This window comes from Ostrea edulis, chromosome 5, assembly GCF_947568905.1.
Source record: "Ostrea edulis chromosome 5, xbOstEdul1.1, whole genome shotgun sequence".
Classification (NCBI taxonomy): domain Eukaryota; kingdom Metazoa; phylum Mollusca; class Bivalvia; order Ostreida; family Ostreidae; genus Ostrea; species Ostrea edulis.
This window is the reverse complement of record NC_079168.1, coordinates 48,561,506-48,581,804: the sequence shown is the minus strand read 5'-3', so window position 1 is coordinate 48,581,804 and position 20,299 is coordinate 48,561,506. Positions and strand designations below refer to the sequence as shown.

At 35.2% G+C, this 20,299-nt stretch overlaps 1 protein-coding gene across 1 annotated transcript; it reads right to left on the bottom strand.

Annotated features, from left to right (window-relative positions):
* Positions 1-7,428: 7,428 nt before the first annotated feature.
* Positions 7,429-15,363, bottom strand: LOC125652803 (uncharacterized). The gene is made up of 2 exons (XM_048882205.2): positions 14,404-15,363; positions 7,429-8,817 (listed from the first exon to the last, which is right to left on the bottom strand). Exons 1-2 carry the CDS (start codon positions 14,471-14,473, stop codon positions 7,691-7,693), a joined length of 1,197 nt encoding a protein of 398 aa, XP_048738162.2. The 5' UTR covers positions 14,474-15,363; the 3' UTR covers positions 7,429-7,690.
* Positions 15,364-20,299: the final 4,936 nt, after the last annotated feature.

Below are 20,299 nucleotides of genomic sequence, written 5' to 3'. Positions count from 1 at the left end.
ATCTACTGAATTCTGACTAAATAAAATGTGCATGCTTTTCTGGACAGTTCTATAAAAATAGCTCATGGTGGTGGGGGTGGGAGTGGGGGGCTGGATTCGCCATTGCTAGCTACGTATCTTTAAAAATAACTAGTCCTGTGTTGCGGCAGGTGTTGGCACGTAAGGCCCTGTGCGTTAAGCACGTCTACATCAGTAAACAATTCTCAAAGCAATGAAATCCTTCGTATAACAAATCAAAATAAACAATCCCTGGGATACAATACAAATGAAAAATTATACAATACAAATGGAATATATAGAATATAAATGAAAAATTATACAATACAAATGAAAATTTATGCAATCCAATGCAAATGGAAAATATAGAATGCAAATGGAAAATTATACAATACAAATGAAAAATATAGAATACAAATGGAAAAATTTATAATACAAATGGAAAATATATAATACAAATGGAAAATTATACAATACAAATGAAAAATATCAAATATTGCAACGTTTGACATGCCATAATATTCATGAATTTGGCTGATATATATATCCCCAAACAGAACGATTAGTAAGTCGAAATTTTGTATAAATAATTAGTATTTTGGCCAATAGTTCATAAATTTTATCTATAATTCCTAAAGTTTGTTTGAGGCAGGACATTGCAATCTATGTACGATTCCTAAAAATTGACAATACTCTTAGACTGTTCTTCTTTAACTCTATTTTTTTTCTGTATGATGAATATTTGTGTATTTTAAGCACAAAAGGGTCATTATTTATTTTCGATCTATTGGTATTCAAATTTTTCATATCTATTCTTAGAAGACATGAGTGTGCATCAATGTAGTGATTGATTTGTGTTGCTTTTATCTTGTTGATACCAATAGACAAAACAAGTTTATGCAAATAAATCAAAAGTAGACGTCAAATTTAACATACTGTGGGCCATTAACAATCACTATGACCCCTATTTTTTCCTTTTCGTTTTATAATTCCCTTCTGTGTAAAAATTAAAGATATACTTCCAAACGATTTGTCAATACCACAAAAACTCATATTTGAATCTAATTGCAAAACATTTGCGTTTATTCGCAATATAGAGAAACATCCTGCTTAAAAAAAAATGGAATGAGCTTTCACGATAATTTGAAGTATTTAAATATGTAATTTGGATGTAGAATATCGATCGGGGACCGTAGCCAATCACACGTTAAGAAAACTTTAAATGTAATCAATCTAACATTACAACATCATTACCGTCCGTTATTTCCCATGATACTAATTCTTGCTTTGGTTTTTGCAGAGAAAGCAGTACTTGTCCTTGAAAGAGTTCATCAAAGACGAGTGCTGAATATCTAACTCTCTTCATTTCGTCAATCTCTTTCTCAAAATACACCAACTCATTAATTAAAACGCCTATAGGTGTTCTGATAATAAAAATGATGCCTCGTATTACGATATTCTAATCATTTACAAATCCGATTTTTGGTTACTAGTAATTAATCCCAAGTCACGACTAAAATCGATGCATATGAAGATAGGAAACAAATAAAATGCCTGCTTGATTTATGCCTCCGTTTTTATTTAGCTTGCTGATACCGTCCATCACATGCCGCCCTTTCACCGTGCACAAGCTGACTGACGACCGCAGTAGCTATTACGGTCATAAAACATTGGCAACACATTTTTATGATGATTGTATTTTTTTTTATTTTTTTTTTTAATAATCTAATGAATATAAGTATATAATGAGCGTAATATAGATTTTTTTCCGGTTGCTGTAGAGGCGGATATACGTGTGTGTTCCAGAGTCTTGTCTATCACGAATGAAGCCTCGACGCATTGAGATATAATTTTGCATGCGCTATAAAAGAGCACATTAATGCACACATCAATGCAATTAATGCTCACAAAATATTAATTATTGCTCTCTTCGATTGAATTATTGCGTGCATCAATTCAATTAATGCGCGCAATAATTGAATTATTCTCTCCTAATTGAATTGATGCGTGTTTCTTTTAGGGAGATATTTTCAATTCATTAATGTTCTCTTTCATCGAGATGTTGCTCTCTCCAAAAGAATTTATGCGCGCACAATTCCGTTTACAAAATCATTATTGATAATTAAAGATATACGGAACTGAATTAAAGGTATCATCAGATTATTTATACCGAACTCTAAATTAATGTTTGCCAGCAACAAGTCCACCACATTGATGCTGCATCATATTGAATTGATGAGAGCAATATTTGATTTGATGCGCACATCGATTGAATTATTCGCAACAAATCAATTATTGCTCTTATCAATTCATTTACTAGTAATGTGCGCATCAATTGAATTGATGAGATCAATAATTTATTTGATGCGCGCATCGATTGAATTATTCGCAACAAATCAATTATAGCTCTTATCAATTCTTTTAATGTGCGCATGATTGATTTGATGCGCGCAATAATTGATTTGATACGCGCATCAATTGAATTATTGCGCGCAATGATCGAATTAATGATATCTTCAGATAATTAACGATACCTTCCATTATTTGAGTTTATTTTAATAGTTTTGCTGTAATGATATCAACAAACTATATTTATGTACTATTAAATGTGAAGCGAGTTACATCAAGTGTTGATGAAAGTTTGGCTTATTTCCCTTAGGAAATGTATATTGTCTAATTTCGTTTTTCTCAAAAGATAAAGTTTTTCTGGTTTATATATGAACATGAGTGTGAATACAAGGCTGTTATAAACTCAGACATGCCAAGAATTTCCTGGCAAAACCTCCGGCATAGAAAAACAAAAATAAAGGAGCGGATCGAGGAGCTGATTTTAATCGGATTGGTTGTTTTTATTGTCTGGAATTGGTTATTTGACATAACATATCATAGCAAAGAGTAGCATTAAAAATTTCCCATCCATACCTAAATGATCTCAAGATATTTATTTTTTGGAAAAACGATAAAGAACGCTGTAAACAAAATTTTATTTTTCATTATTTTCAAAATGGAATTTTACACCTTAATGGAGAAGGCATTTTTAACTAATAGTCATGCAGGTGTCTGATACAGAGATTCTGAAGTCTACAAACGGAAATAATAATCTAGGGATGATCGCGTATATTGATTGATAGATAGATTGAATGTTGTTTAACGTCCCTCTCGAGAATATTTCACTGATATGGAGACGTCACCACTGCTTGGGAAACAATGATACATTTTTAAAGAGAGAAATGTAAAACAAAAAATCAAAAGATTACACAAAAATGAAGAGTACAACACTGAGGTATACATTTCTGAGAAACATAACTTACACCCCCTGTGTTACAAACATACATAGCTGAAACTGAGAAATAACACGGTTACATACTTGGATTTACTAGCTTACATGCCAAAAAATTCCTCGCAAAATCTCCAGTATAGAAAAACCGTTATAAATCAGTGACCGCAATTAAGAGATAAGCGACGGCTACTACTAATCAGCATGTAATATGGTCCTATTGAAGCCAACGAATTCAGACCGGACGGGATTTCTTGGCATGATGAACCATGTACAGCTCGAAGTGTTGTGTTATAGTCAGTCAAAAGAAAAACACACAAAATTATTATTAAAATCTCAATTCAAATTATTCAAACGTATAGCTTCCTCATTTGGAAAAGCAATAACATGAAATCAATAATGAAAGCATATTTACTACAATTTGGTGCCAATTTCAATGTCCTGAAATCTACATGTAACATGGTTTTATATATGTTACCTCTTTTACTGTTAGTTGATGTGTCCTGAATCTAAGCACAGGGGCATCTTATCCGCTCTGTTCTCTATCACACATATATAAGTATTTATGTAAATGTATTTATATATGTGTGATAGAGAACAGAGCGGATAAGATGCCCCTGTGATCTAAGTGAATAATTTAAAACAACTTATAATATATATATATATATATATATATATATATATATATATATATACATACATATATATATATATACTTAAATTACAAATATCCTGTAATCTGAATTTTCTCGATATTTTCCTAGTTAATTGTTTAACACGCCTTGCTTTGATTTAACACATGAAGAAAAAATATATAATAAACTATCAGGTATTTTCCTTTCAACATCTATGTTCAATAATGTCGATAGAATTGGAGATCAAGTCTGGTCAAACAAATTGTTGATTGTAATTAGTGTGTTTCTGGAAACCTTTTCAGAAATACATTCAGAAAGTGAAAATGGGTCTATGAAAAACGTTATATTGCTTATTTACTTTGGGGGAATCATCATGATGAAAAATTAAGGCAATTTTGATATTATAAAAATGAATTTTAACCTCCGTAGAAGAATGATTCTATACATGGGATTCGGATATACACTCGGTGATTTACGGTCTTCATTAAAACTGTTCCGGTCTTCATACCACAAAACTTTTTATGCCCCCGTGATCGAAGATCGGGGGGGGGGGGGGGGGGCATTCTGTCTGAAACTTTAACCTTGCTAATAACTTTTGAACAGTAAGTGCTAGAGTTTTGATATTTCCCATGAGTATTTCTCGTGACAAGACCTTTCCGTTGGTACTAAACATTTTGACCTTGACATTGACCTACTTTAAAAAAATGACATTGGTCATAACTTCTAAATGGTAAATATTAGAGCTTTTACATTGCACATTATCATTTCTTGTGACAAGATCTTTATGCTGGTACCAAGATATTTGTCCTTGTGATCTTGGCCATCTTCGGAATCGGCCATTATCGGGGGCATTTGTGTTTCACAAACACATCTTGTTTAAATATTAGTATGATATGATCGAGGCTTTCTGATTGGTAGAGACGATCTTTTCAGGTATGTACATTAAAATGAGTTTACCTCAACTTAACTGTGGGAGGTTTATTCGAAATTTCCCTCTTGACCAACCATAGATTTACTAACGTTTTCATCGACCAGTCAAATTGCGCGTTTTAAAGTATGTAATTCAATGTCATTAGTGATTTTTACCAAACATTACTAATTATGGACAATTAACTATCCACTGAAATGTACCAAACTGAAAATTCATTTCATCATTGTTACAGATGGAACATTGTTATAATGTGTTATACTGCACATGTTTTTATTGAAGAAGAAAAAAGGATTGTTGGGTATATTTTAATCACTATTCAGCCGTTAAATGACCAGGTCCGTATAGTCACGAGCAGACTTCATCCAAGAACAATAATTGTATATCATTAAATGGTCAAGAGATAGGGCTCACGGCGGGTGTGACATCGAACTTACGGGTACTCGTAAAATGCGGAACGAAATCTAACGAAACGAAAGCTACCGAAACGAAACAGATTGTAGAACCGAACTGTGTAATCATGATAATAAAAAAATGGTATCTCAGGTCACTGTGAAAGTTACCACATATAAATGAAGTTCTCTTCCCTGTTGATGTCGTCTTTCGGGTTGACTGATACATTTTTAAGCGGTCCATCGGTTAGCATCAAACATTGTCTGAAGAAGCCGGTGTCTGAGAAAGTTGAAAGCAAGAAGAGCTCTTAACCTCTTATTTTATCTCTCACTGCTGAGGTGCGAGTACTTTCAATAATGGGAAAAAAATTAAATAGTATACCATATTATGTGAATGCAATTCGGTAAGATATATATGCATGTAATTATTAAAAATCATTATTGATATGCAGTAAGTTCTATATATTTGGGATGTTGCTAAAACGGGGAATTGAAAACGGGACGGAAAACATCTTATGCAATAATATCAGGAGGAGGTCAGCATTCTGTAAAATCAAAAGGCTTATGAACAAGGGAAGCAGAAATTACAAAGAGAACGGGAAGACATACTTAGAATCCACCGTTTGATATACTACATACAAATACACAATATGTATACATAAACTTGCCTTTAGAGCAACAAATACTGAAACATGTATTTATGCCCGAAAGGCGGACCCAACGCCGGCGACCCCACCCCTCGTTTAGTGTGTTTCTCCAGACGTCTGAGACTGTAACCCTCCGTTCTGAAATTTATGGATCCGAAAGTAATTGCACATGGTATTTATAATTTAATCAACTTCGGATATGTACTTTGTGCTTACTCACCCCCTTCCAACTTTTAAAACTTTGAATCAGTCAATCCGAAAGCCTACATCAAAGGGGAGGCGAATTTTATTTGTATGTGGTAACTTTCACAGGGGCCTGAGATACCATTTTCAATTATTATAATTAAAAGAGTTCGGTTATACAATCTGTTCGTTTCGTTTCGGTAGATTTCGTTTCGCACTTTACAGGTACCCTTGAACTTATACCACTCTTTACTTAATTACCATTGTGTTTGAAAATCGTGAAAGTAATTTTTTTTACCAATCAGGTGAGCTGCCATAGTAATATTTACTGCGGTCATCGGCTTGTACGAATTGCTCTTTGGATTTTTGTTTCCTTCATTATATCTCATTTTTCTCTCTTTTGATCAATATTCCAAATAAGTACAGAGAAGAATGTTAACCAAAGACATATATAACACGGTATATACATTGCTGTATAGCTCTATGTTAATTGACTACACATTAATTAATTATGTTGTGGGAAACAGCACGGTCTATTGGCCAGGTACCGGGTGTCATTCAACGGCTGGTACATCAGCTCAGACTAATTTCAGTTAACTATATAAGTATATCCATTATGTAGATTTTTTCATGTTGATATATATCTCCATGGTGACAGAATCACAAGAAAGAAAAAATCCGTGGTTTTACTTTTGATGGCAGCGGTTTCTTTTTTCTTTCTTTGTTTAAAAGCTATAATTTCCACGATATACGAGTAATGGATTTGAGTAGCTCATAAATTTCCTCACAAGTTTGAATTAATTGAACTTATCATTGTTAATAATTTTGGGAACTGTATTTTATGGTAAAGATATCATTTTCAAAGATCAATTTGTGATCATAAACAGGTCAACAGTTAAAACCAACGGAAATTGGGCCCATCACGAAATTTAAAAAAATCGAACTATGTTATGACGAACCACTTTCGTTCTAAAGAAAACAAAGGAGTTCTGATTTCCTGTGAGCAATCAACAGCTTCGTTCCAGCAGAATCAACTTTATTGTCATTCGTCGTGTGTAGCAGACGTACGTCAGCAATTTTCACAGGGAACCGAATCAAAGATATCTTTATCCTCGACGAATTACTTTTTTGCGTTTGTTTTGATGGAATGCAGTTATACATATTCGAAAGAATGATCTTTTTTTCAACTAAATAATTGATCGTTGATGCCTTAAGCCTAAGCATGTACACGGCACAGAATGCAGAATTACATTCCCTGACAATTCCAGGACCTGTTTGTGTTGCGTTTCAAGGATGACTGTTTAAATTCCAATCAATAACTAATGAGAATACCCAGCACATTCACGAAGACATTAAAAAAAACCATGTCGAGGATATTGAAATATCTTTATTCAATCTAGTCAAGAATATTTAAAGTAATAAGATTCTCTAGACATAAAAATATATCTCAGAGGAAATTACATGGAATCAAATTTCCAAATGGAATTGTATTACTAGCATTTGTAATTCTCACGTCAATATCCAATAAACGATGTAGAAAGCAATATTATGATGGCAACATTTAGTAACGACAAAAACCTTATACTGCTCTGCATATTGTAAATGTCGCTAGTTTTACGTGCCAAACGATATCATGCCTTGGGCCAAATTGCATCAACTGCAAACAAAATATCGGCAATGTTTGCATCGAGCAATTTATCATCTAGTATTTTCTCAGAATAAAAATCCCTTTTCAGATCATCTTTCATAATTTGGGAATCTATACTCGGTTGCACAGTAAATAAGCTATTACTTTTGCGCGCCAACGGCGGCTTGGCGCGGGCCCCTCTGCCAATCATGCTTCCGACACTTTTGCTCCAGAATTCTGATACCCTCTCTCTAAAGCCGTTCTTCCTGTTTTTGAGACTAGTTAGATCTGCGTCAGCCGTATCGCCTTGTTCGGGCATATCTTGGAGAGGAATTGTCTCCGCGTTCTTATGACCATCAGATTCACAAACAGAGAACATGACATCATCCTCGCTGGTTTGTGTCTGAATACTTGGAACTTTTAGAACTCTTTTGTTTAAATTATCACAAGATGCTGTTGCTTTTCTACGTCTTTTCAGAAATGTTTGGTCGTGACGGTAGATTCGATCAACACACGATTCAGATTTTTGTTTGACTAAATCATTTCTTTGTCTGCATTTTTTATTCTGTATGTCTTGAAGTCTTGCTCGTAACAAAATGACTTCCCTTGTCCTGGGATCAACAGGAAAGTTGTCACTCTCTTCGACTTGTATCTGGGGGACATCAATACGAGTTTCGGCGTAATCACTTTCACTGTATTGTGAGTCACACACGGAGTGTTGCTTGACCAAAGTTCCACGTCTTCCTGGGACCTTTAATGTTGTTTCCATATAGTCTCGGGTTGGACGCTCCAGTGAGAAGTCCACCTCGAAACTGCTTTGTTTAGATGGCATGTCTACATCATCTTCTTCGGGTATATCCTCAGATGCAGACGATATAAACATACCGCCCCAATAGGGATTATCCGAACTACAGTGAGATTCGATTGAGCTAGAATTCTGATTCAACAGCTGTTGCCAGCTGTAGTTTTTCTTGTTGTCCATGGTTTTCAGTTTTGGTGATTTGTTCGAGATTTCGTTTTCTTCGTCTGTTTCCGACATTTGTATTAACCAAGAGAAGAGTTTGCTGTACGATTCCACCGTCGGAACATCTTTTTCCTCTGTCAAAACGATACCGTTTACCTCGGAATTCTCTAAAATGGGAAAAATAAAATCATGAATTCTGTTTTAAAGCTATCGAAAGAGACATTGATCCTTAATGATAAATTTTGGTCCACAACTAAACAAATACCCCTACAGTATAGATGAAGGAACAAAAATAAAAGTATACTTGATATATATGTACTATAGTGTAACCCAACAAAAGAGAAATATTAATCAATACGAATGCGTGATCAATACACAATTATTATCACTGATCCCTTTTCTACGTAATGAACCTGTCTTTATATGAATTAATGATCGAGGATCAAACAGTTGTCAGTGCAGTATCTTTCAGACAGGCATGGTTCAAGGATGCTTGAAAGTTGTTTGGGAAAATTTAGGCGAGTATAAAGTATAAGTTTGCACTTCATTAACGTTTCATGCAATATTGATGTCGACATTTATGCTTACTTGTCTGTAAATTTCTTCAAGGTTATTCAGAAATAAAGCATATTGCTAAACTTCATTTTTTATTCATTCGTGTGGAGTATCTTCATTGACCGTGATACAAAAACAAAATCACAAAGATTTGACATTAGGTGTGCCGTGTTCAGCGGTGTGTAGATTTGACATTAGGTGTGCCGTGTAAGTACTTCAGCGGTGTGTAGATTTGACATTAGGTGTGCCGTGTTCAGCGGTGTGTAGATTTGACATTAGGTGTGCCGTGTTCAGCGGTGTGTAGATTTGACATTAGGTGTGCCGTGTAAGTACTTCAGCGGTGTGTAGATTTGACATTAGGTGTGCCGTGTTCAGTGGTGTGTAGATTTGACATTAGGTGTGCCGTGTTCAGCGGTGTGTAGATTTGACATTAGGTGTGCCGTGTTCAGCGGTGTGTAGATTTGACATTAGGTGTGCCGTGTAAGTACTTCAGCGGTGTGTAGATTTGACATTAGGTGTGCCGTGTTCAGTGGTGTGTAGATTTGACATTAGGTGTGCCGTGTAAGTACTTCAGCGGTGTGTAGATTTGACATTAGGTGTGCCGTGTAAGTACTTCAGCGGTGTGTAGATTTGACATTAGGTGTGCCGTGTAAGTACTTCAGCGGTGTGTAGATTTGACATTAGGTGTGCCGTGTTCAGCGGTGTGTAGATTTAACATTAGGTGTGCCGTGTAAGTACGTCAGCGGTGTGTTCATTTCGGTGCCTTTTCCTGAATCAACCCCTGCTAGCACGAATTCACCATCCAAATTAGTTCACGCTAAATCATGAGCTCGCTAAATTAAGTACAGAAACAGCTGCGAACGTATGGTGTATAGAGGTTTACATCTCTTCCAAATTACCACCATGTCAACTGCTGTGAGATACAATGTGTGAAAAATTTATCTCCATATTAAAAGATTTATGCACGTATTCAAATAGAAACAAGAGTACCGGAAATCGTATTCATGAATAAAAAGTCCTAACTTAAAACTTACAGAAGGTAGATAGACAACAAGAGCTCTGTGTATAAAATATTTCCCCAAAATTGATTAAGTTCAACAGGCTGTATTTTTTAAACATTAAAGAAAATTAGAAAATTGTTGCGAATCAAATTCCATGCAACATGGACAACTTCAAGTTGCGTACAAAGGTCCTGGCTTGAAAACTGTGAGAGGAGAAATATTTCCTAAAAAGTAAGTTCAACAACATGTAATTTTCTATTGAAAAAAGAAATTAAAGAAAATCAAAATCCTTGTTACATGCACATTTTCAATACCGATACAAACATTAGTAAAACAAGAAGGTCCTTATTTGAGAACTGTAGGAGAAGTAGATGGACAGGGCAAATCGTGTAATATTTCCTCAAACCTGACCAAGTTAAACAATCTGATGATAATTAGATGTTAAATTCGCTCGCATACTTGCATACATAATATATGCATGCGAGCGGATCTAAAATCTAATCGTAATTAGATTGCAAGTTAAACAACATGTTATTTTCTCAAAATTTGAAGAAAATTAAAATCCTTGCCACATGCACATCTTCAATACCCATATACACACTCTGTAATATAAGAAGGTTCTCACTTGAAAACTTACAAACCATGTACATGTATTCTCTAATATTCCCTCAAAACTGACAAAGTTCAACAACAACCTGTAATTTTCTCAAAAAATCGAAAAAAACCAATCACATCTTCAAAATCAATAGAATCACTCTGTGAAATAAGAAAACCGTGGGAGGAGTTAGACGGACAAATCATGCACTCTCCACATAACATCAAATTCAAAATAAAGTGGCAAAATTTCAGCAAGGGAAGTTTAAAAGTGACCCACAAAGAACTAAACAGAAACCCGAACTGACGGGCGGACGTACAGACATCGCTGTATCTAATACACACCGTCTATTTAAAGTGGCATGGACACGATTTGAGCTGAAAATTTTCAAAATTTATATTTCCATTTTTATTGTTTACAATGCTTGACTAAAGTATTGTTAATGGTCAACCAAAATTTGAATATCAGTTGTTGAGTTACAAGTGAGATACTTTGATATGATTTAAACAATATTTTATTATGTATAATACATAAAAGGATTGGACAACAGGCGTTGCCTATATAAGCCCTCTCCATACAAATATATGGTCAAGGTCATACAGATATAGTTATCATATAATGATAATAAAGCAATATAATATTTTAAAATACATTGATATGTTTAACAGTTTCCATTTCTATGATTATTTACAGCTTGATGTATGACTGACAAATATAATTTAGGTATGGATATAGAAATTTACAACACAGGAAAAAGATATAAACAAGTTGGTTCTGTGGTTTGAAAACGAAAGATTTTAAGAAATTAAACAAATCTATTTGTAGACAAGATAAATTCATGTACAATTCATATACAACTTTGATATGTAAATAGGCTCGTGCCATGTTTTTGTTTACATATAGATTACTTGATAGAAAATATCATGTTTTTAAAACAAAGAGATGTAACAAACACTAGAAACTGTTTAATTGTGTTCAGAATTAACTTGTAAATTGAAAAATCTGCTTTAATCGAAACTCTTGCTAGTATATTTCACTTTTGTAAACACGAACATGACATGAGTCTTGTAACAAAGAATTTTGAGCTCTTTATCTCCTATGTACATCGGCAACTGACTTTAACAATTTTCCTGGCCATTAGAAATACCTTAGTTAAGCATTCTAAACATTAAAATTGGAAAGATAAATTTGAAAATTTTCAACTCAAACCGTGTCCATGCCCCTTTATTTAAAGACGGGCGTGTGATAAAGAAAAAACAATACTTTTTATGTCTGCAAATATTGACGTGTATTCTACGGCACATTAAATCGTCAAATGCAATAAGAAAGGGAAGCAAAAGTTAGAATGCGTCAGCTTTGACTAAAAATACTCTATGCCTGGTATATTGACAAAATAAGGTGATTTAAAAATATCCATGAAATTCTAGCAATCCGAGTATCTGATAAGATTTCCGTTACCCACGTCACGCATAAAAATGCAAATTCACGTCGTGTAAAATTTTTGTCGAAAATTGACTCTATAAATATCCGTCGGAATCAATTTATCTGGCGCGTTTGAGAGAACATAGCAACTTAATTCAATATCTAATGTTTTTAAAAAAAAAATAAAAAATCACAGACATAATTTACTAGAAAAATGATCTTTTTTTGTAATCTGTGATCTTTTTTTGTAATCTGTGATGTTTTTTTGTAATCTGTGATCTTTTTTTGTAATCTGTGATGATTTTACGGATGTTCAGAATGCAACTGAACATCATACCATGAATTTGATATTCATGAGTTTTCATAAAAGTTTCAAATCTCAATATCAGTTTCGTTTCATGGCATCAATTTACACAAAGTCATCACTGTTATATCAGTAATATTTGAATAAAAAAGACAGTTTGGCTACACTCATTGTGATATTAACAATAACCTGGGTATCTGAGTCTGTGTATAGTAAGGGATTGACGTTTTGCTGCAGTGTCTGCAATGTGCGGAAACTTTTTCTGGTGTGTGCATTTTGGTATACTTTGAAGTTACTACTTTTTTTTATTTATATTACTTTTATTGCGTATCAACCATAAATGGATTGAATAGCAGGAATTGTCTATGTAGTCCCCTCCATACTGTTCTTTGGTTTCTTAAGTAGCAACAGAAAAACACTTTCGTAGTTTCATCATAACAAAAAATAAATAAATAAATTTTAAAAAATTGGAAAATAAATATAAACAAACGATGTTTCTCCTCAGTGAGAAATCCCTATCTGTTTGGAAAGAAATTTCTTTGTAGATCATGTAACCTTTCATCATAAGATATCCTTTTCTACAAGAGATATATCTTTTAAACAAGAGAGGGAACATACTACATGATCTTGTGAGGGAAATAATCAAATGATTATTTTGATTATATTTACAATTATAAACTTGCACCACAAACAGACTAGTCTGGAAAGTTTACCAACAATTTTGGCATCTTGTAAATTTTGAATTTTAAAACCCGACAACTCACAAAATATATAAGTAAATTTACAAAGCAAAAAAAACAACAACAAAAAACCAAAAAACAAAAAAACAAAACAAAAACAAAAACCACCCTAACTTTTCCAAATGTCAACTTGATAACAATTCCAGCCGCAAGGATAGAGAGAACGTGTAGTGTTTACTCGTGGTGCACTTTTATGTGTATACGAACACGGATCGACATTCACTTGTATTTACTATGAACAATCAAGTTTACAATTCAGTGGGGTCGATGTCAGAATCTGTAAATCTCAACTTCGACCTTCATTATCAGTTAAAATAATTTTACACTGTGTGCAGTTTTATATATCGATGAAAATAATCTAACACTCATTTGTGGGGATCTGGGTTAGAATAGGTCCTCAGTACCCCTTTCTTGTCGTAAAAGACGACTAAATGCGGCGGTCCAAGGCGGATGAGACCGCAAAAACCAAGGTCCTGTGTCTAAGTGCCGAGCATAGGCTTAAGTTTTGCAGCCCTTCGCCGCAATGGTGGCGTCTCCATATGAGTGAAAGACTCTGGAGAGGGATATTAAACAATATACAGTCAATCATACATTACAATTTATTTTGTTTCTGTACAAAGATAATCACTGGCTAGGGTTTTTTTTTCCAGTAGAAAGGTTATTTTTTTTATTTCTTTTCCACTTGTTATAGTTCCAGAATATGATAAAATCATATTTTAAAAAAGTTGGCGCACAAACCGTAAAATCATAACACACAATCTACATGAAAATTAGAAACAGAAATTGGCGCGAGAAATAACTCGCCAACTGAGATTATTCTGATTCCAGGAGAAGATTTCTTTGACAGTAATGAATGCCAAAATCTACCCAGAAAATCAATTACCATTTTTATCAAATAATGATCTTTCCTCTTATAAATTTCCATTAGCAAATTAATTTATATTTTACTATATTCTGGTTCTATATTTTGTGGCTTACTTCAATACACTACACTGTATTTCTATGTAAAGTTTGACATTCCTATGTCATGAATTTAAAAGACATAAGTAATTGCACTTGGTAAATGGTATATTCATGCAAAAAAAAAAATTCAAAATTTTCTCTGGCAGGGCCATTTTGTTAAAAGTTAGTATTACCTGAGCACGGTGGGGGTTCACTCCTCTTCTCTTCCTTGTCACATCCGGTACTACAATGAATTCCTCCCATCGAAAGACAAACTTTGGTATTTTCAAATATTTTTTTAAACCAATTATCGTGTGTATTTTGAAGCGAATTGTTCTGTTTCCATTACTAATTTAAATGCCACGGCGGACTTTCATCGTTGTCGATTTTCATGCACCAGTCGTTGATACAACACAAAATTAGCTGCTAGCGTCCCTCTTGTGACAATAGTGAACAGTCAGTTTCCTAGGAAATTGTGCGCCTTCTTCACCAAAGATATTTAGGCCAATAACGCCTTACCAAACTTAAATCTCCCGGAAGAAAGCTCGTCTCTCTGTTTGATTGGTTCTTGGTGTGAACTTTCGCATGATACGATGCTATATATTCAAACGCTCTAGTGCTGAAGGCGAGAGATCATGTCACAAATCAAAGCTTTTCTTTTCGTTACCACCGATATATTAAAAACTTCTTTGATAGTTTAAAACCAATGTTTTCTTGATTTCTGCCACGATAAGAGTAATTTCATATAGCGTCCATAAGCGTTGGAAATATAAGTTTATATAACAGGCGACATTAACACCGATGAAAGTTTCCAGGAAAATCCGGCCAATCTCCTTGACACAAAGCTGATTTGGCGCCGTAAAGAAATCCTTTGATGGCGGGTCCTTCCTGTTTTGCACTGTCGTCCGTACAACATAGAGAGCCGGTTTCTTTCGTCGATAGATCAAATGTTTTCAATTACGTCAAAAAGAATGCGAGCACAGTGGGTAGATAGATATATATGTCACATGAAGAACAAAACTGTATATGTAAGACTTTTCCCGAGATGTTCTGTGTATAGATATTCCCTAGTGAAAATCGATAGGTTTTTAAATATTAAAACCTTTTCACTCAGTTACTTCAACTATATGCTTTAACGAAAAAAAATAATGAAGGACGAGCTTTGATAACTATTGTGAACATATCGATTGTCTCCGTTTTCACACTGTACTTTTAAACGAAATTGCACGAAAAATTACGTAAACCTTTCAAGATGCAAGAGCAATTTCTCATTACGCATTGTCGACAATGTATCTTTCGATCACGCGTCACATGTATGAAATTTCAGTATAAAGATAAGGAATTATGCCCATAAAATAGGATACGAAAACATTGTCTCATCGATTTATTGCCAATATTTTTGTGTCACAGATTCTATGCCCTTAGTGTTTCAATAATTTATACTCTTAATGTCATAATTTGACTAGGCAAGTTTGGGTTGCAATTACATTTTACAGAACCTATTGGATAGTTGGTCAAAATGTTGAGAGCGAAAATTGGTCCCTATATATAACACAAGATGTTGGAAAATGAACCTAAAACGATTCTCCTACACACCTACGTAAACAATTAACTCGTTGAAGAAAAAATGTGGTAATAAAACGATATCTTAATGAGAGTGATAAAGGAATGCATAATCAAATAGATATGATCTGGAGTTCTTATTGTCTGATAGCGATTATTTTCATGCCGTCTTTTCCCTTGTTGTTCATTTCGAGGAAGTCGTCGTTGGCATTCGGTGTGGTATCGTTATTTTGAAACCTACGATGCTAGTTGACCCGATATCAACATCATAAATATCAAAGTCGGTCGAAGGAAGCGCATATAAAATGATTAGATGAAGTGTTGAAAACTAACAGAAAAGGTTGGACTGATGTAATAGGACCTGACAAGTTATGAATCCCAATGATAGATAATACTGATTATATTTTCGTAAATAGGCAAGGGAACGAGAAATTCCTTTCGAAATCACTTGCCTGATGTGAACTCATTTCTTGTAAAATGTGTCACATCATGAATTCATTGGCCTATTATCTGACAGGTACGTGATATTAGCATGAATATTGATGAACCAACAATTCTAGAAAATATCAAAGTTCGTCAGTTTATATATAGAGCCCTCTTAATTAAGTTTGTCTGTAAACTTGCGTTAATTAGGAAAGAATTAGAATTGTCTCCATCTGTTTCTGTGAATTACTCGAACGATAGCCAATGCTTATCAAAACAAGATTTGAGGGATAATAAACAATACCCCTCTCTCTCTCTCTCTCTCTCTCTCTCTCTCTCTCTCTCTCTGTGTGTGTGTTCAACGATCCACAAAACAATTTCATTAAAGATTTTGTACAGAAAAGTATTCAAATGCCTTTGAATACTGTATCACAAAATGCACATTATCTGAATACGATGGACAGATTTAGGCCTAAACCAAATTCCAACATTCCCAAAGGCAAGTATGATTCACAAGAAGTAAAAGCATGCTTCTGCCACTGTGTGAGGTGTGTATTAAAGCCGAGAGAATATTGTAGAGTAAATCTGTATTAACAGTCACTATATACATCGATCATTTTCCCCCAGTGCTCAACGAACCAGCAGACCTTGCAAGTGTCGTAATATAGTTTCGTCTCGTCTCTTGTGGAAAGGCTGAACGCGTCATGCAATTACACTTTTCAGCAAGGCAGCAGATGGTTCGACACGTTTTTGACATATAAACGAGTTACCAGATTAAGGCAGTTCACGGGGATTCCCTCTGAGAACAGGACGTAAATTATTCAAATTCTGCTGCTTTGAAAATTCGAGTAATGAAGAGTTTCATCTTTGAATGTACAAAAACTGTGCTCTCTCCCAGACACGCAATGGTCTGCTCTGGTGTATCATTTCTCAATGGCGATAACGCACTGACATTGTTTCCTGCATTACAATAAGATGAACCCAGCTATCTGAACTGATCTGTGGTCATTCAGCTGAGTACCCGGACAGTACCCGGACTCTGGTCTGTGTTAACAAGTAGTCTGTATGTCAAGGACTTGGTAACGTAACTAATTCCACAAATTTACCGAAATCCATGATGCTGTTGAATTCAATAAAAGAAAAATACTTAATGAACAATATGTACATGTACTACATTCTAATAAAGACAATGTGGCAAACGGCGATAGCGAATTTGGCGTTTTAACGATAATCTTAAGTAATAAGAAAAATGTTCTTTAAAAAATGCAGCGTTATGACGAAAATGGCGATGAATTGAGTGGCGATAATTCTTGAGTTAACTGTATTGAAAGAGATCCATTTCTACTAAACAATTGAATTCAAAATCTTGTCGTCTAATATGTCTTTAGATTATTTTCAAATTGTTATATTATACTTCAAATAAAACTGGAGTTCGAACCTTTGAATTGTATCTCACGCAAAGCGCTTGACAAATTCAAAGAAATATATGTCTTCAGGAGTTTCTAAACTACGAGGGCGAGTCAATAAGTAACCAGCCTATCCCATTTCCGATTGACCGAGACGGTCACGATTTTCATGCCTTGTTTCAATACATGTGTTATACCTGGGTACAAAATTGCACGCGTATCCAGTCATTCTTTGATAAAATATTGAATGTCAAACATGGCTAGTGACGCAAAGGCATGCTTTTCATCTAAAGTTGAATACCATGCTATAATTCGGTACTTGTATTTAAAAGGTAAAACAGGCAAGGAAATACACAGCGAGTTAGCCGATGTTTATGGGTCTCCTGCACCTGCTCAGGTTGGGAGAGGGCTAAATTAGGCTATGCCTGCTGCCCAATCCCTTTCACTTTTGAATAAAATTATTACAAAATATAAAATAAAATCTTATGCTCAGGTTAAATTCTGGGTAGGGAAATTTAAACGCGATAGAACGTATTTAGGGAAATTCAAACGTGATAGAACGTATTTAGAAGATGAAGCCAGGTCTGGCCGCCCACTGGATGCCACCGACGAAGAAATGTGTAAGAAAGTTTGGGATCTGGTATACTCTGATAGGCGAATTCAGGTGGAAGAAATAGTGCAGGCATTAGGCATTTCTACGATGGCCGATAGCGGCCGCCACTTTACACCTACATTTTGTGTGTAGCGTGTACATCGTTTCCTGAAAAATCACAGACAACACACACTCACTACTCAGGTGTAGAGTGTCATTAAAAAAACCCACCAACGTTTTGTGTGTAAAGTGTCAGAAAAAAAACCCCTCATGTACACTCTACACTAAAGGTCGATATCGGGTTTCAAACTGGAATTAGGTCCACAATTTCATCTCTTCCTTTCCCCTCACTTGGTACCCCTTTCGTATTCTAATTGGCCCGTAATTCACCGTAGCACCCTGTCGCATTTTAATTAGCTCGCAAATTGCCTCGTAGCTTTCGTTCTCTAGAAGAATTACACGTGCGTCTAAATTGGCGGTACAGATGTGAATATAAAGAGAATACGTAAGTAAAATAATTATGTCATCTTCATCTTCCGAAGTCCGTACTGGAATACACAAAGACCTGCAAGCATGATATAATGACCATGATTGATTTTTGCTTGGCAACTCCTTTCTAAATAAAATGATAGTGGCCATAATTTCTAATTATATACTTACATGTACATATTCTTTTTATTCGCATATACCGCCAGTTTAGAAGCACTGTAATTCTTCTAAAGAAGCAAAGCTCCGGCGAAAGCTACGAGGCAATTTGCGAGCAAATTAAAATACGACAGGGTGCTACGGTGAATTACGAGCCAATTAAAATACAAAAAGGGTACCAAGTGAGGGGAAAGGAAAAGATAAAAATATGGACCTAACTCCAGTTTGAAACCCGATATCGGTTTTTAGTGTAGAGTGTACATGAAGGTTTTTTTTCTCTGACACTTTACACACAAAACATTTGTGTAGAGTGCACATGGGATTTTTTAATGACACTCTACACCTGAGTAGTGAGTGTGTGTTGTCAGTGATATTTCAGGAAACGATGTACACGCTACACACAAAATGTAGGTATAAAGTGGCGGCCGCTATCGGCCATCGTACATTTCATAAAATAGAGTTTCGACAATCTTACATGATCGTTTAGGTATGCGCAAGCTAACAGCCTGTTGGGTTCCCAAATGCCCTAGCGATGAGCAAATGGCAATCAGAGCATCAGTAAGCAGCGCCTTGTTGAAGCGTTTTAGGTCAAAAGATGATTTTCTTTTGCGTCTGGTGATTGTAGATGAGACTTGGGTTCATTATCATGAGCCAGAGAATATAGCTCAGAGTCGTCAGTGGGTAATCCCTGGATTTCCGAGGCCAAAGAAGTTCAAGACGCTAGGTACATCTGCTGGCAAAGTGATGGCCACAGTATTTTGGGACGCAAAAGGCGTTATTATGTTGGACTCTTTACCCAAGAGAAGTACAATAACTGGAGTGTACTATGCAAACTTGCTAGACCAGCTGAGAACCGCCATCCGTGAAAAACGCCGAGGTAAATTCTCTAAAGGTGTTTTGCTGCAACAGGACAACGCGAGAGTCCACACTTGCAAAGTTGCAATGGATGCTGTAGAGCGAAACGGGTATGAATTAATACCACAACCTGCCTATTCGTCTGACTTAGCTCCTAGCGACTTCTTCCTATTCCCAAACTTGAAGGAGGATATATGTGGACGTCATTTCTGGTCTGACGAAGAAGTCGTGACGTCAGTTGAGGAGTGGGTCAATGGAAAGGACCCTGACTTTTTCAGTTCTGGGCTGATGGCACTTGAACACCATTGGTCTAAGTGCATCACACTAGAGGGCAATTACATCGAAAAAGAAGAGGTGAATCTCAACCGGAAATAAGTTAGACTGGTTACTTATTGACTCGCCCTCGTATAACTTCCAAACATAAGTTTTGTTTGTTTTAAAAATTAACATAAAAGATATTGCCCGTTTATAAACACACACACACACACACACACACACACACACACACACACACACACACACACACACACACACACACACACACACACGTATCAGTACATCATTTATTAATTAAATCAAGAGGATGTGCTGACGTCATAATGCTTA

Bases quoted from the DNA above. Each gene is read 5' to 3' on its own strand.
- LOC125652803 (XM_048882205.2), bottom strand. From the start codon at position 14,473: ATGGGAGGAATTCATTGTAGTACCGGATGTGACAAGGAAGAGAAGAGG. The intron at 8,818-14,403 runs GTAATACTAACT...TTCCCATTTTAG, and splicing joins TGAACCCCCACCGTGCTCAG to AGAATTCCGAGGTAAACGGT.